At 37.6% G+C, this 17,490-nt stretch overlaps 1 protein-coding gene across 1 annotated transcript in view; it reads right to left on the reverse strand.

The window, feature by feature from the left end:
• The window catches only part of PKHD1L1 (PKHD1 like 1), a 151,464-nt gene extending 144,282 nt beyond the window's left edge, over positions 1–7,182 (reverse strand). Inside the window, exons 1-2 of the mRNA XM_019750644.3 lie at positions 6,969–7,182; positions 4,973–5,062 (exon numbers count right to left, since the gene is read on the reverse strand). Coding sequence (XP_019606203.3) covers positions 4,973–5,062; positions 6,969–7,041 — 163 coding nt within the window. The 5' untranslated portion in view covers positions 7,042–7,182. The remainder of the gene's footprint in view (positions 1–4,972; positions 5,063–6,968) is intronic.
• Between the last annotated feature and the right edge of the window lie 10,308 nt (positions 7,183–17,490).

A 17,490-nucleotide genomic window follows, 5' to 3' on the forward strand; every position in this document is an offset into this window, starting at 1 on the left:
ATCCCAGCCCCAGCATTTCCCTACAGTATGACTTTAGGCATTCGTGTTTTACATATAATCTCTCTCAGTCTTAGGCTCCTCATTCGAAAAGTGACCATAATAATCTACTTATTGGACTTTTAGGAAGACTAAATGAGGACTTGATATACGAGATCTTACAATTAAGTTCACAAACTTATTGCAACAATGTTGCTAACCTTTTTTTGATATCAGAGGGATTATTCATTATGAATTTGTACCAATTGGACAAACAGTTAACCAAGTTTACTATTTAGAAGTGCTGAAATGGCTGCATGAAAAAGTTAGATGAAAACAACTTGAATTTTTCGCTAACAATTCATGGCTCTTGCATCATGACAATGCACCAGCTCACATGACACTGTCTGTGAGGGAGTTTTTAGCCAGTAAACAAATAACTGCCTTGAAACACTCACTGATCTGGCCCCCAATGACTTCTTTCTTTATCCGAAGATAAAGGAAATATTGAAAGGAAGACATTTTGATGCCATTCAGGACATCAAGGGCAATACCATGGCAGCTCTGATGGCCATTCCAGAAAAAGTTCCAAAAATGCTTTGAAGGGTGGACTAGACACTGACATCAGTGCATAGCTTCCCAAGAGGAGTACTTCGAAGGTGACTATAGTGATATTCAGCAATGAGGTACGTAGCACTTTTTCTAGGAAGAGTTCGCGAACTTAATTGTCCAACTTCATATATATTGTTTAACACAGTGTCTGGCTCATATGTTAAGAGCTCAGTTGATATCTGCTCTTATTAGTCACAAAAAGAACTTGAGTTTTAGATTCAGTATTAATATTCCTTTTAAAAAATAACAGAACTAATAGAGATGGCAAGGATTTGAACCAAGGTTGTAGGTGCCAATCAAACACACTTCTGATATTCAGAGAACAACAGTATTTAAAAACTCACATTATAATGCAACTTCCTCCACAACCTATATTCTTAGCTCCTCTCCTATCCTTTACATGCAGAAAAAGCAAGCAGAAATTCAACAAAGGGTAGGGATTTTAATAAACACCATTTGCTTCTTCGAAGCTTACATGTTTACCAAACAGGACTCACCCAGCATAGACTAAGGTACAAATACAAGCATCAATTTAACATATGAAAGGTATTTGCATTGAATTTGCAGTGTTGAATCTAGAATGGCAATCCCTGCTAAAATGGAATTGTGAGACAACACATGCAAACACAGAAAAACAAGCTATTTGTAAACCCACATGTTCCTTTTGCCAACTTCTGCTTATCTTTAGAGTTCACATTGAGTTTGGAACACACAGAAGGGTTGCTGGCAACTAACTAAAGTGGAAAGTTTTACTTGTGGTGTACTCAGGATGTGATAGTATGTATTATTTTCCTATTAAGTACATGTCACATCCACGATATGGTAACACAATGTGTTCTTCAGCATTCCTAAGACAAATACAATTCTAAAAAAATTATACCAACAAAAGATGATGTTGTTTTTAACTTAGGAGGTGTTTTAATGTCATATTTATATGTATGTATATATATATATATATATGAATATATATAGACACACACATGCACACACACTATATATATATATCTGAGGAGTAAAATATATGGGAAAATATGAACCAAATCATTAAGATTTGTATATTTTCATTATACATTGTGCTTTAAAAAAAGAAGCACAGAAATATTTCTAATTTTTTAGCTAATTCCAAAGAGCTAAAAAACATATAATAGAATCACCTTTTAAGAGAATTTTAATTTAAAAGTATAATTTTTAAAAATTCTAAGGACTCACCTTTAAAAAGAATAATAACAGTATAATTCTAAATACATAATTGGGTACAAAAAAGATATCTCTGGAAGTACTCCAAAGCACAAAGATTAGAGGAAGCACTGGGTGTATCCTGGATACAGAAAAAGTTGAGGATTAAGATGGAAATTCCTGAAATGTTGACGTATTTTTTTCTTGCACAGAAAAACTGGAGACAAGAGTTGCCAGGCACGAAAAGCTGGGCCTCCTGATAGCAGCTTATGCTGCTGTCATGGAAGATGACAGCTGCCATACAGGCTGTTTTGGTTTCTCTACTTTAAAAAAAAGCAGGGCTGAGAGTATATAAACTTACTTAAAAGTTGGAACATTAAAAAAAAAATGGAAAGGAGAGGTGTAGTGTGATGGCAGAAACTCCTAATGAATGAAACTGAACCTGCCACAAAATGCAAAAGAATAATAAAAATAAAAGAGCTCTAGTTTATGGAGCATACGCTATATACGGGTATCATAGATACATCATCCATTTCAATATTCACAATAGCCCTAATAGGTAAGAATTACAATCCCATTTTACTGAGGAAGCTCAGGCTTAGAGCATCAACTTCCCCTAGTTACATAGTGGCAAGCGGCAAAGATGGACTTGAAGACCTAAGTCCACATGCTTTCCATAATATTATAAAAACTGTGTGATTTGACACTTCATATTAACAAAAATATATGTGCCAGACACTGTAATATGAAAATACATAGAAAAAAGAGCCAAAAGTAAAATGTTACTCCTTATACCTTACTGATTTTTTTAAATAAAAGGAAATAAGATAAACATCGAGGAAGTCAATTGAGACACAAGATACAAATATAATGTAATAAAACCAATAAAATAACAAACACTATAGAGCTTATCAAAATGATAATGCTCCTCATCAAATTAGTCATCTTAGAAAGAGATACAAGTATTTCTGCGATCATGCCATAGCACAAAACACTTTACTTGGGCATCGTAACTGTAAAATTATGTATCTTTGGCGCCTGAAGCACAGTCTTTAGAAAAAAGTAATGCAGTAGCACATTTTTGCCTGTAACGGTCAATTTTATATGTGGAAATAGTCCAAAGTCATTTGGACACACCAAAATATTAAAGTAGCTCTTTCTAGAGTGTGGAATTTCAAAGAATTCACTTTCTAAGTCAAACATTTCTATAATAGTTTACTTTTCCATCATGAGTTGTACAAAACTAAAATATGTTAAAAGTCATATGGGACCAACACTTAGGTAATCATCTAGCATTTATAATTTCACTCAGAAAGTGTTCTTGTGTGATTAGTAACTTCGGTCTGCATGCAATTCTAACCACAGAGTATCACTTAAAGACAGCACCGATGAATTACGTGAATGCAGTCCTTCCAAATAAACTTTGTTCAAGTACCACATTCATGTAGCTATAGAAGCTCTGGTGTGTTTTGTAAATTCATTTTCACTGTTTTATATGCGTTGTGTATATATCATGGGCTCCCCAAACCGACATAAAATAGTATGCAGATTCAGCCTGAGAAAGACATGCTAACAGATTTTTAGTCACCTACAGTGTGTGGTTAAAGCAGGGAGAGGGAAGACAAATCTGGGCAAGGGGTGCAGGTATCTGCAATTAAATAGGATTTCACTATTCTTTAATTCTCTGCCAAAAGCACTTATAAGCTGAGACTGATGGAAAAACTAGAAATCACCTATGACACTTGGTGCTTCATGAGTCAGAGTATTACAAAAGAGCAAAGGTGATAGTTAGATTAACAAGGATGTCCTTCCAAACCGCCTTAAGAATAGTGTTTTTGTTTTGTTTTTTTCCTGTTTCTAACTAGGGACGATCTGGATCTATGTACTTAATCTCAAGCCATGGTTCCTACAGCAGGAAAAGTTCAGATCTCAAGACAGAAGGAAACAGCCGGGTGGTTTTATTTTTCTGGGTTTTTTTGTTTTGTTTTAATCTGGGCATTTCTTTCATGGCATCTAAGTCTCTGTTAAAAATCTAATAGCTTCCAAATACATGATCTTAACGGTAATTTACAATATAAAGGAGGTTCGGTTAAAGACATTTTAAAAGTAGTCTTTAACATACTGTCTCCAGGTGTTTAACTCTAAAAAACAAACACTTGAATCCAAAATAGATTTTTCACAATGTAGACACATAAACTATTCTAAGTATATCATTGAGAGATCGAATTCTGCAGAAATATTACTTAGAAGTGTTGAAAGACATTTCAGTATATATAACAGAATTAAATATCTTGCTTTGTCAATTCTCTGACTCCTAAAACTTCTCATTTCTATTCTTATTATAGACTAAATAATAGCTTTTGTTACTATTCTTTTTAAATTTTTCTTTCCCATCCTTCAAAAAATTGTAAGCACTTGAATACTACAATCATTTAGATTGCAAAGGCCTTATGGCTAAAAGAACCACATATTTCTATTTAATTATAGGAACAGTTACTCATTAAATATATTCACTGGTTGCCTACTACCATGTTTCCCTGAAAATAAGACTGGGTCTTATATTAATTTTTGCTCCAAAAGACGCATTAGGGCTTATGTCCAGGGGACATCATCCTGAAAAATCATGCTGGGGCTTATTTTCTGGTTAGGTCTTATTTTCGGGGAAATAGTATGTTTTCGTCCCAAGACCAGGTAAGGTGAAAGAGTCATACAGAACCAACGTTTTGATGAAGCATGTGATAGGATTGGGTGGCAAAAGGAACCCAAAGTTTGACTGTCAAAGGCCTTTCTCCTTTCCTTACCCTTCTATTTCCTATCATCCTGTCTTACTAATAATATTCTACCCCAAACCCCCAAAGTGTTTTATTTGATATAAAAATAAATTAAATATTATTAGACCCATGAAGAATAAAACAAATAATTGCAGAGTTCAGTTAAAGGTGTTCCTTTCAGTTCAGTCATTAAAATCCAGATCTTGGAGTTAAGCAAGTAATTATAACACGAATTCAGATGATCGTGTTGATAGAGACACTTGGCGATTTCATTAGCTGTCAAAGGGGATAGAGTTTTACTTCTCTGGCCAAGTGGAGAAATAACTCCAGTGAATTTTTTTTGTTTGTTTTTAAACTATAAGGCTCTAAATGTGAAAAAGTCTTTAAAATACCTCTACCTTCATAAGACAAAAAAAAAAAAAAAAAGGCAACCATACCTTCTCCTTTGATAGTTAGTCTTGTAGCTCCATTTATGCTGCCATATTTAGGTATTACTTCTGTGACTTTAGGAATTATTTTAGAGCCATCTGAAAGATATTAAAGTACAGTAGCGGTGAAATCATCAAATACTTCATTTCAAGCATCAAATTTCATACCATATATTACAACGTTGTTAGAAAAATATCGTGAAGATTATAAGACTAAAAGTAAATATGCCAATGCTTTTATTTTTGGCTCTACTGCTCACCAATGACTTGACAGGGAGTTAAATCATTAACTTAGTTAATACTAATTGGCTTTACGCAAAGCAGTATCCTAGGTGCTACAAAGAGCAGGAGTAATACATGATCATTTTCATCATTTTTACCTATCATATTATCAAGCATTTATTAAGCCCTTAAATTCACGTAGTGCTCTTCTAACTTCAGTTCCCTAACTACAGTTAGCAGCATTTGCAGAAGCAGGCAATGCTGGAGAAATGGCACTGTGGAGAAATAGGTCATTATACAAGCACTTAGGCAATGCAAAGCTAGTAGTAGCCTAGATACAAAGAGGAATGTTGTGTTTTAAGAAGAATTTGTTTTCTGTGACAGAGGAAGGCTTCAGGAAAAATAATTTCTGGGATCTTTCTAGTCTCTTGATGCTAGTGAGTTCTTAATGCAAAGGTCCCTGGTTCATTCAATAAACGATGTTAGGTTCCTGAGGATATAAAAATGTGTAACAGTCCCAACTTTCCAGGAGTTTAGCTTAGTACAGAGCGACAGAAGAGAGCACAGAGGCCACCCGTGACTCAGAAGGGGCATTTCATCCATACCTCTTGGGTTATACCAGTTTATTGAAAGAAGGGGTGTCCCTGCTGCATCTTGGAAGGCAAATATGAACATACAACAGCTAAACTGGACCAACTGTGGGAAAGACAAGAGTTCTAGACATTTGGAGGTGTCTATACAAGCACCTGGATGAGTGAGTAGCCTCCTAGGGGAACTGAAAGCAAATGCTTTAAAACAACTCAAAGATACACAGTGGCCAGTAGGGTTTATTTTCTGCTTAAATTGTACCAATCTGGTAATTATTCAACCCAGTTACAAATTCTCAGAGTAGGTGGAAAAATTTAAGTGGGGGCACAAAGAAAAGCCAGAGAAATCATCAATTGTGTGAAATGGAATTATGAGAAAGGTGAAATTAATTAGGATTATATCGTTCATTCCTGTCTGAGCAAAGTTCAGTAGGGACTTCACCTCCAACAGCAAAAGCTCTCCCACACAGAGAAGACTACCCCTTCCCCCAGACCCAAAGCCTCTGTGCTTCAGGCCTGTCTTTGCCCAGAGCTCCTCGGCTGTTCCTGCTTCAGGCACTTCTATAACTTCCAGCAGCCCACAGCCAAGAGTAGGAAACTCCAGCTGGATCCTATCTCCAAGACTGTGCTGCTCCTCACCTATCTCAGGTTCATCCTCCTGTTATCTCCACGGACAACTCCAATTTCTTATCTTATCAGTTTCTCCAGCAGACCTTTCCTGGGTATTACTTTGAAGGCACAGGGCAGCTGGCCTTGGGAGTGACTGACACCCGCCACGAAGACCCATTTCTCCTACTGGGAGACCTTTCTGCCGTGGGACAAAAGGACCCAAGAAAAGTGAGGAGGATGCCTGGGCTTGCGTTTCCCACTCCCCCCTGCCATCCCACCCCAACACACACACCCCAGGCCAAACAAATTTTAGTCTTTTTTCATCAGAGTCACTTGAGGCTCTCTCTCTCTCTCTCTCTTTTTTTTCTCTCTCTCCTTCCCTCCCTCTCTCTGTCTCTCTGTCTCTGTCTCTCCGTTAAGCCGGACTTCCAGGTCCCCGGGTCCTAGGCTCACCATCCAGCAGCATCCACACCTTTGGCCCAGGGCTGGTGCCAGGCGGTCCTGCCTCCCCCACGACCCCAGGAGCAGGGACTGTGGGTCTATACAGACTTCTCCTGCGTGCCTCCCTGCCTCCCCGAATGGGTTACCTGTGCGGGGTTCCGCGGCACACAGGAGCGGCCCCCAGAAGGCCCAGATCGCCAAAAGCCACAGGTGTCCCATCGCGACTCGAGTGCCGCAGAGACCAGCCCGCCGCTCGCTCGCAGCCGCGCCAGCGCCTGCGTTCGGCTCCCGGACCGCCACCCGCTGGCGCTGGGCGCGTCCCACGTGCGCAGGCGAGCTCTGGCGCGGGAGGCCGCCCCGCCCGGTATGTCCGGCGGCACTCTGGGATTTGCACACAGATCCACACCCCTTCACTGGAGAAACAAGCCGGCCCGGAGCCAGCCTGCATTCATCAAACCTGCGCTCACACCTGAGTACCAACGTCCCAAGGCTATCGCCTTGGATGTAGCGGCCCCACTCCTTTTGGCAAGAGAGATCAAGGGGCAAGTTTTCCGTCAATCCCGCTTTTAACCCCCCTTTCCTTTTTTTCTTTTTTTTTCGTTTTCTTTTTTAAAATTCTGGACCTGCATATTTTCATTGCCCCTCTACTGTCATGGTTATTAATCACCTCCCGTTGGGCCTAAAAGTCCACCTAATACACAAACCTCACACATTTTCCCCCTTCACAATCAAATAAATTCGGTCTATTCTTTTGACAATCATATGAATCTTTATTGATCTCTCAGTATGTCCCAAACACCATACCTACTGCTTCAGAGACTTCAACTTACAATAATCTCAAACGACTATTACTATTGTTGCAATTATTATCTCCACTGACACAGAGTAGGTTAAGCAACTTGCCCAAAGCAATACCCCTAAGTGCACAGTGAGGACTTAAGCAGAGTGATTCCAGAGTCAATGCTGTCTTATCCCCTCCATTGCCTGCAATTCAGCAGACTTCCAGTGAGGGCTTGCAAAGCTTAGGACATACTTATGCTAAAAATAATTATTAATTGTTTATCTGAAATTCCAGTTTCATTCAGCATCCTGCATTTTTATATATTAAATCTGACAAACTCTAGTTGGGAAAGGAAGCGGGAAGAAATGAAAAGAGAACTGCAAAATGAGTAAATAAAATTAGGTCCTTAAATTTTAATAAATATAATTGGAAGTTTATAGCTATCTCATTGGGGTCAAGAAAATAATTTTGTTAGATTTGGTTAAATATATTCATCTAATAACTTTTTTACAAACTGACTTCCAGAATCACCACTCTACTGAAAATAGTGCCTGCAAGGGTACCACCGACCTTCCTTCTCTTGGAACTCTCTGTAGCACGTGACACTGGTAACATCTTTCTTGAAATTCCATTCCTCTGGATAGTCTTGGGTTTCTTCCTACCTCTCCAATCACTTCTAGCTCATAGTTTTCTCTCCCATCTCTTCCTGAAAATTGGCATTCCTGCAGGTTCTATTCACTCCTCTATCTGGAAGTAAGCCAATTAGAAGAAAATCAACCAGTTGAATACCAATTTGTCAATTAATTAGTTATCAAATTTACTAAATGTAAAGACTCTAATGTTGTATAACAATACTTAGCAATTGTACCCAGAATAGTTTAGCAGTATTAACAAAAATAATAACTTTTGCTTATTAGCTATGAAATGTGTAAAGTGTATATTTCAATATCAATAACCAAAATAAAATTGAATGTGGGAAATATTATGTGGAATTGTTTGGCTAATTTTGATTTCTATCGGAGGCTTTCAAATTAAAGTTCGATTAAGTTAACCTAAATTAAGTTTTGGATGATTTCACTAAAAAGTAATTTAAATGCAATTTAATCCAAAATTCTGCTTTTTTTCCAGATTCTTTTGAATTTATAAATTAAAATGCAGTGTTTACATGACTAATGGTTTAAATTGTAATCACCTTTAGAACTTTAAACCTTTACAATTCAGACCCATCACAGAACATGGAATGGGGAAACATGAAAGGAGAATCCTGATCACTAAACCCTGGGCTTCTTTTGTAAATTTTTTAAAAATCTAGTTCTAACAAAACCTTCCCTGTAGGGCCACCAGCATCAAGGGCATGTGACCTATGTAGTCTCCTAGGACCCCATGCTTGTCTTAATGCTCTCCTGTCACCATCTTGAAACCCTTAATATTTTCCGAATGAGAGAATCCCCATTTTCATTTTGCCTGGGGTCTCACAATTATGTAGCTGGTCCTACCTGCCTTTCTGATGAAAAAAGAGACAGTTTTTAAACTTGTTGATCCCTTGATTAAAAAGCAATAAGAAAGTGACAAAGAGTTAGCAGGAACTCTTGCAGAACTAAAAAGAGCAAGGAATTCACTTAAATGGAACAATGAGCTTCGTGCTGGAGCCTGATTTTGAATCTAGACCTAATTGTAAAAGAGATGTTTGAGCAAAATGAGGTACCTACAAAACAATAGTCTGCGTTCAACAAATATTCAGTATCTTAGGCATTAAGAATATGGCAGTACGGGGCGGCCAGTTAGCTCAGTTGGTTAGAGCGCGGTGCTCTTAACTACAAGGTTACTGGTTTGATCCCCACATGGGCCACTGTGAGCTGCACCCTCCACAACTACATTGAAATAACTAGTTGACTTGGAGCTGATGGGTCCTGGAAAAACACACTTAAATAAATAAAAGTTAAAAAAAAAAAAAGAATATGGCAGTAATGTTTTTTAAATCTCTATCCTTATAGAACTTACATTCTTAGGGAAGAGAGACAATACACAAGATAAATGAGTAAAATATCTAGTATGTCAGAAAGTAATCCATGCTAGAAAGAGAAAAAAGCAGGGGAGAATAGTGTGTGTGTGTGTGTGTGTGTGTGTGTGTGTGTGTGTCTGTGTGTGTGTTTAGTGTGATGAAGTTTTGGATGGGAGGACCAGAAAGTTGTCATGGAGAAGTGAATTTTGAGTAAAGATCTGACGGTCTGAAACGAGTCTTCAGAAGTACATTCTGAGCACCAGGAAGAATGAATGCCAATGCCACAAGGAAAGAGTGTGCCTGGTGTATAAGTTGCAGAGGAGCCACCGTGGCCAGAGTGAAGAATGCAAGCAGGGCGCTAGAAGATACCAAGTCAGAGAAGTAACGGGAGGAGGGAAAGATCATACAGGAGCATAGATTTGACTCGGAGGGAGATGGGAATCCACTGTAGAATACCGAACTGAAATGTGACTTGATCCAAATTATGTTTTCAGAGAAACACACAGCCACTGTTTTCTTGCTCTGAATATGTGACTGAACCCAGTTAAGGCCTCTATAGAAAGTTTGAAGATTCTGCTAGGTGGGTGTGGAAATCTACTTATCTTACAATCACTCAAGACAGTCCTCATGTGTAGCTTCCCTTGGTTATTAAATCTGCCACCTACCAATCTGGGGTGTCAGCCTCCTTCTTCCATCTATCCTTGCCTTCTGTGTACGGGAAGCCTGTTTCAGATCTGACCTGGCAAACTCCCAAGGTTGTGAACCAACAGATGATCTAGGAAAGGTTCTCAGGTCAAATGTTTTTGATATATTGTAGAACTATCAAAATATCCTAACATTTTGAAACAAGCAGTGGAGGAATTGACAGCCTCACCATTCCCTTTGAGTACACACCTGGAAGAAGAATTCCTGTTTTGTGAGATTCTTCTGGAAACTACCAAGGTTCTTGACATATTAGAAATGATGAGAAGTTGCTCTATTGATCTATTTTTTTAATTATTTTTTCCAAATAAAACTTTAATTGGGAAAAAGCATTACACTCCTTACACGATTCGTTCCAGCAATACATGGTGATATATCTGGTATTGCTACCTGAACAAAATTTGAAATTGATAGAATTTCCTACATATCATTTATATGATACATATGTTGTGCTATTGAACACCATCCCACAATTTATTGTCTTATACAAGTTTAGAAATAACTTGAATAAGCCTTTACACTGCTATTTTAAAATAATGAGATATGGTTTTAAGTTGACCTATATTTGAAATGCACTGCCTTAATTGTGTATTAATAAAGCTGAATATCATTTTGAAATGTTTTTTTATAATTATATTTTAACATAGTTTCCCAGGTAATTCTAAGAATTTTATTTCAGCATTTAAATATGTTACTCTGAGGATGAATTCATAGGCTTCAGTGGACTGCCAAAGTAACACAACAACTGTTAAGAACCCTGATTTAGGGAGCAAAAGAGCAGAGAGAGAAGAAACTAGGTTGCATGATTAGGATTTGAGGAACTACAACAGTTAGAGATTCAGAAGAAGAGAAGTTAGATAGCAGGAGAGGGTGAAGGGCCTCAAAATATATATGGCGATGGAAGGAGAACTGACTCTGGGAGGTGAACACACAATGTGATATTTAGATGATGTATTACAGAATTGTACACTTAAAACCTATGTAATTTTACTAATCATTGTCATCCCAATAAATTTTAATTAAAACAAGAAAAGAAAAAAAAGACTGAGAGGGCAGCCATGAATTAGGGGAAAGGTAGGACAGTTTTGTAGTATGGAAATCAAGGGAAGAATGTGTCTGAGGTAGGAGAGTGGTCAGTCTTTTGTTAGCAATGCTGCCAATAGGTTGATTAAGGTAATAATTTCTCTTGACCTTGACATGAATAGCTTATGTGGAATGGAATTTTACAAGCCCAAATTGAGTGAGCAGGAGGTGAAGAAGTGGAGACAGTACCTATAGACCACTTAATTAAGAAGCCTTCCTTGCTTTGAATGGGACAGAGAAAAGGGGCTGTTCCTTGAGGGACATTTGTGATCAAGACATGGTTTTTATGAAAGATGAGAGATACCAGGACCAGAGCTGATACAATAGGGGGAGAAACTTGTGATGGAGGAGAGAAGAGGACAACTGCAGGCGGGAAATTGCTGAGAAAAATGGAGGAACTGGGATCCAGAGCACAGGTGGAGGAAAGGTTACAAGTCTGGATCCAGATTCAGGAAAGCTGGCAGGTTTGATGATAGGTTGATGCTGGGTTCTTGTCAGATCACTGTTGTTCCTTGACAAAGCATGAAGAAGCGTTGTTAGTGCAGGAGAGGAGTGTGAAACAGGCATTTTGGGAAGTAAGAAAAGTGTATACACTAACAAAGTGTAGTAGAGCTCTTGGACAATGAAAACTGTTCATTTGAAATTTGTGGCCATTACTTCTTTAAAAATGTTGTTTTGAAAAATTTCAAACCTGTTTGCAACAAATATCTATCTACCCTTCTCTTAGATCACATTTTTTCTCTCTTTCCCCATATTTACTATATATACATTTTTATGTTGTTGAACCATTTGAGAGTTAGTTACAATATGACTTTACCCCTAAACACTTCAACTTGGAAAAGGTCATTCTTCTTGAATACAAAGGTAACACTCAGGAAATTTAAAAACACTTGATACTATAGCCCATGTTTAAAACTTCCAATTATCCTAATAATCTTAAGAGTTCTGTTTTGTTTGTTTATCTAGGATGACACATTGCTTTAAATACTAACGTCTATTCTTTTTTAACCTAGACAGTTCTCAACTTTCATTTCTTTCCTTTTTTCCCTTTTCTTTTTTTTAGTCTTTCATGATATTAACAGCTTTGATAAGTCCATGCCAATTGTTTTTCAGAATGTTGTAGTTGGTATTTTAGAATGGGACTTATCAGAGGGTTCTGTAATTTTGTTCAATGAAGTTTAAGCAATCAGGTGCACGCAGGGAGTAAGCTTTCAGGACAGTTAGATTTAAGTAGGAATATATGTTACTGGGGAAAAACAGGAGAGAGAAGTTGAGGGTAATTGCAAGGGAGTTCTAATTATAAACTATCAAATTTAAATGGGTTAAGGAGGGAAGTAAGAACATGAGGGGAGTGATGGGTAATCATAAAGGGGTTGTTAGTTACCTGGAGGTCTCTACAAAGTCTCTATAAGTGAAAAAATTGTATAAGGAACATAGAAAATGCAGCTGGTCAGAGAATACATCTGTGCTTTTTCAGTATGTCTTCTAAAAGTCCAGTGTTTTATGGATGGGGTAAAATGTGGGTACTAGATACGATAAACAGAACTATTTTATGAATACTATTGTAGGAGAAAAGTACAGCATATATATATAAAGACTTATAAAGTCTTTGACCATAACTTTGACTCCGAAGAGGGGTGTCTGTAATTTTCATAGTTTATTATGCTCCCAGCATCCCTAGCAGATGGGAGATGTGTCGTTGACAGGCAACTGTCAAATAGGACATTTAAGTGACTAATGAAGTCATTAATGGTAGAATTGAGTAGAGAACTAGAGCACTCGCTCATATATTATTTCAGCCAAACTGAGTGCTCCTCAAATCCCAAAATGTGTACCGCTACCTACGTCACCTGCACATCAGGCAGGCTGGGGTTTTCATGGATATCTGTATTTCAATTACTCTTTTTTGTGCCTCTTATCCCATCGAAGCCCAACTTTGATGTAAGGAGCTGTCTAGGAAGGATAAATTATCAAAGGGGTGCCCTCAACAAATAATTTTAGAATAAGAAGGCATACAGTAACTGAAAGCTATTTATCATCACTTAATTCTGGTCACCCCAGGCACAATGCCAACGGATTTATGGATGTGGCACCAGCTCTTGTACTCCAAACTGTTTTATGAACATCACACCATGAATAGAGAGTCCATCTGCTTTCAGCCGTTGCCTTTCTCCATCATTGCCATGATAAGGCAACAATCATTGCATGTCCACAGGGTTTTAGCACTATGTAAAGCTCTATTTATACTTGTTTTTTAAACAAAGTGACATAAAATAAAACAGGAAAATATTCCGTTTTAAAAAGGATATGTATGAGAAAGGAGCATGATGAGAGGGAAATAAACACTGGAAATTATTTTCTTTCACTTTTTATTAAGAATTTACTCTGCTTGTGGGGGTTTTTTTGTTTTTGTTTTTTTGGTTGTTTTTTGTTTGTTTTTTTGTAAAGTAACTGAAAAAGAACGATTTCAGTCATGAGATATGATATTGAAATCAACTTGCTGTCTTTATTAGTGAATTGGCTTTGGAAAAGAGTCCCAGTAAAACCGTTACTGCATCTCACTGTAGCTTCACCTTGGTTTCTACCAGCAGCTCCTTCCGAGGTCCTAACAATTAAGTTTTAATTCAATAACACTTTCATCTTGAAAAAGCTGCCTGGCCCAAACTGGAATGGGACCTATTGAGACAGTAACACATTTCAGTTACATGCTCAGGGAGGGCCAAAATACAGGCTTCAAGTGCCACCTGGTGGCTGAAAGGCAGAATAACCAAATATAATTTGAATTCTGGAATAAACAGGCACAGGCCAAATTTCTTTCCCTATTTCCTGTCATTTATCTATTTATTCATTTAAAAGAATTTATCAAGAATTAATTTTGTTAGTCACTTAAGATCAAAGACAAATGGATAAAAAATATAAATAGGTTCAAAAGCTAAACTGCTCCATGACAGTCCATGGCATAGAGAAGTTCACAGTAGAACGTGGGTAAGTAAAAATGACTACAGGTCAATTTCAGTCTTCCCTGCTATGTACTATTATAGCGATATTTATTCTATTCCAGTTAGGTTATGTTGATCATTTTTATTCTCGTAGGAATTCTTATGATAGTTAATATTATCTAGAGATTCCTGAAAAACAAAAGAAGCTGTTTTCCACACGAGTGTAATTCATCTATCTATATAAATCTAGAAAACTCATACCGTGTTTCCCCAAAAATAGGACCTAGCCGGACAATCAGCCCTAATGCGTCTTTCGGAGCAAAAATTAATATAAGACACGGTCTTGTTTTAATATAAGACCAGCTCCGGTGTTATGATACAGGGTCTTATATTTTTGCTCCAAAAGATGCATTAGAGCTGATTGTCCGGCTAGGTCTTATTTTGGGGGAAACAGGGTAGTAGATATGTATTTCTAGAATTCTTCCTAGGAGTAACATAATCCATATTGCTTTTTCTGATTATCCTATTAATAGTATAGTTTTAATTTTAATTCTTGCCACGTCAGCATTAGCAGATCTATTATGCAAATGAAGAAACTGAGGCAGAAGAGTCAGTCTTACCTGATAATTCAGTATCGTAGATGAAACTAGAACTCGAATTGTATGATTGTACTTGTTAGTTTTCATCCATCCAGTGACCTTTGTGTGGTTCTAATGGTAAATATAAGGGGTTTTATGAAGTCGCTGAGTAACTTGAGATAGCGATTTACAAAAAGGGTTAAAACACATACGCACACATTGGATCATTTCCAACATCAGCTGCTGAGCAGCTGTCACAACTCTCTTGAGTTGGATGGAGCCTTTTATCAAGTTATGAAAAGTCCCATATCCAATTACCAGTCCCCAGCATTATCCAGGCCCTGGGTTGGCACTGTTCAACCAAATGATACACTTGTAGTGCCAAAGCAAAGTGATTGCCTAAATAATTTAGTTGGATCTTCTTTAATCCTATACAAGAGCTTATAGTAATCCTAATTAGTATTTTACTCACCTAGTGCCGTCATTGTAACAGTAATCTCCGATCAAATTTCCAACACAAGGTATGAAAAGGTGCATGATTTTTAAAGAATGTATTCTTAGGCAACATAAATCAATGATGTGAGTCAAGATGTTTACAAAGTTGGTTTATTTGAAAGATATCAATAGTTCTAGTAGATGCAAACCACAAGACATTTTTAAAGTGTCAAAAAAACCTAGAGGTGGTGGGGGAGTTCTCAGAACTATCATTTTAAAGCTATGCTCTTTAGTATTTTGAATTGCTATAAAGTACTTTCAACTATTTTTGGTTCTATTTCAAAATATTTCGGTAACTTTTCATTTTCCCATTGTTATGAACTATTAAAATAGTACCTCTATGAGCAATTTTTGGTTTGCTTTTATATACAGTACTACGAAATTAAGAACTACCTGTTATTTTTAACATTTTCTATGTACTATTTCCTTTTTGATAATGGTAGCAGAATGATGAATGTTAACTGTCATTTAAGAGATGCAGTGAAACAAAAAACTCTTGGTTTTGTGTTTTGGCGTGTCCTACGTTCAAAATTTTACATAATTAAACGCAATTGGTTCAGACTACTTAATATATAAATTCATCAGAAAGGTAAAATTGTTTATCTCTGGCACATGAACGAAAAATGTGAAAACTTTTCTCAAATACATGCATTGCATTATTAACTTTTGTGCTCCCATGTCCACTGACTGGTTCATTTATTCATTATTTTGTCCATTCACTCACAAATTAGTATCATACAAAGCAAAATAAACAAACAAAAAAACAACTCATGTTTCCTCCCCTCCAGGAAACGCGTACAGTTCTAGAACTACTGTGTTGAAGAGAAGTTATGCCCGTGCTTCTTATAGAAAAAAGTGATGGGGAACCTAAATCAAACAGGAATGTCAGAGTTTTAGTGGCTCAAGCAGAATTTTGAAGGCCAAGTAGGAATGAGATAAGTAGAAGGGCTTCCTAGCTTGATGGTTTTCAAAGCTATTTAGGGATGCAACTTGGGTCTTTTTAGGAACTTTTTAAACTAGAGAAATAGGTTAAGTGTCAGATGAAGAGGGCCTAGGTGCTATGGCTGAGCTTGAATTGTACCCTGCAAACCAGAAGAGCCTTTCAGAAGCTTCGAGGAGGGGAATAAACAACCAGGCTTAAATTCTAGTAAGGTCACTTAGGTACTAGTGTGGAAGAGATACTGAAGGAAGCATGAAGCAACTAAAGCAAGGACATAGGAGCCTACTGCACTAACCTGGGCGTAACACAGGCAGGTAACAACGCAGGGTGTGGACAACTTACAACCTTGCCACCACCATCAGCAGCATGAGCAGATTGGGAGCTTATCAGAAATACAGAATCTTGTGCCACACCTCTTACCTTCTGAATCAGTATTTTAACAGGCTTTTCGGGTGGTCTGTATGTCTGGGCAGTACCACTCAGAGATAAGGAATACAGTAAGGGTAGTTAGTTACTAGGGGGGGAAAAAAAAAATCACTATCTTAGGTATGGTCAGTTTGAGGTATCCATGGAACATCCAAGGAAGCTGATCCATAGCAGTTGGGTATATGGGTATGACGGATGGTTTGAAGTCTGGTTTGGTGATGCAATGTACCATTTATTAACCTGTTAGTATTTGAAGCCATGGTCCGACCCAAGTTTCCTGGGATTTGCCCAGGAAAAGTGTATCATTAGTCAGGCAGAGGGCCCAAGAGGGAGCCCTAAGAAACATCATTATTTCAAGTCTCATACAGCAAAGGTACTCCACAAGAAACAGAAGGAACTTCCAGTTGTAGGAATAAGCAATGTGAGTTGTGGGAGGAAAGTTCCAAGTGGCAGGATGGTCAACATTCTCATTTTCCAGCAGAGGTCACATAAGTATAGCCAAGAGTCCATTGGATTTGGCAATCTTGATGTCAGAGTAAAGCTATGGGTGGAGAGTATTTCCCATTAAGTTCTTTCTTGACCTTAGTATGTGGGAATGCAATTTAGTTTCTGCTTTCAAAGTTCAGATGAGTAGAGTATGTGAGAGGAGCTTGGTATCGAGCCAGTTTGCAAGTTCTCTCTTCCAAAAGGATGGTAAATTCTTTGAGGAATAAGGAAGGCAC

Source organism: Rhinolophus sinicus, chromosome 6, assembly GCF_057876585.1.
Source record: "Rhinolophus sinicus isolate RSI-liver-muscle chromosome 6, RSI-T2T, whole genome shotgun sequence".
Lineage (NCBI taxonomy): Eukaryota > Metazoa > Chordata > Mammalia > Chiroptera > Rhinolophidae > Rhinolophus > Rhinolophus sinicus.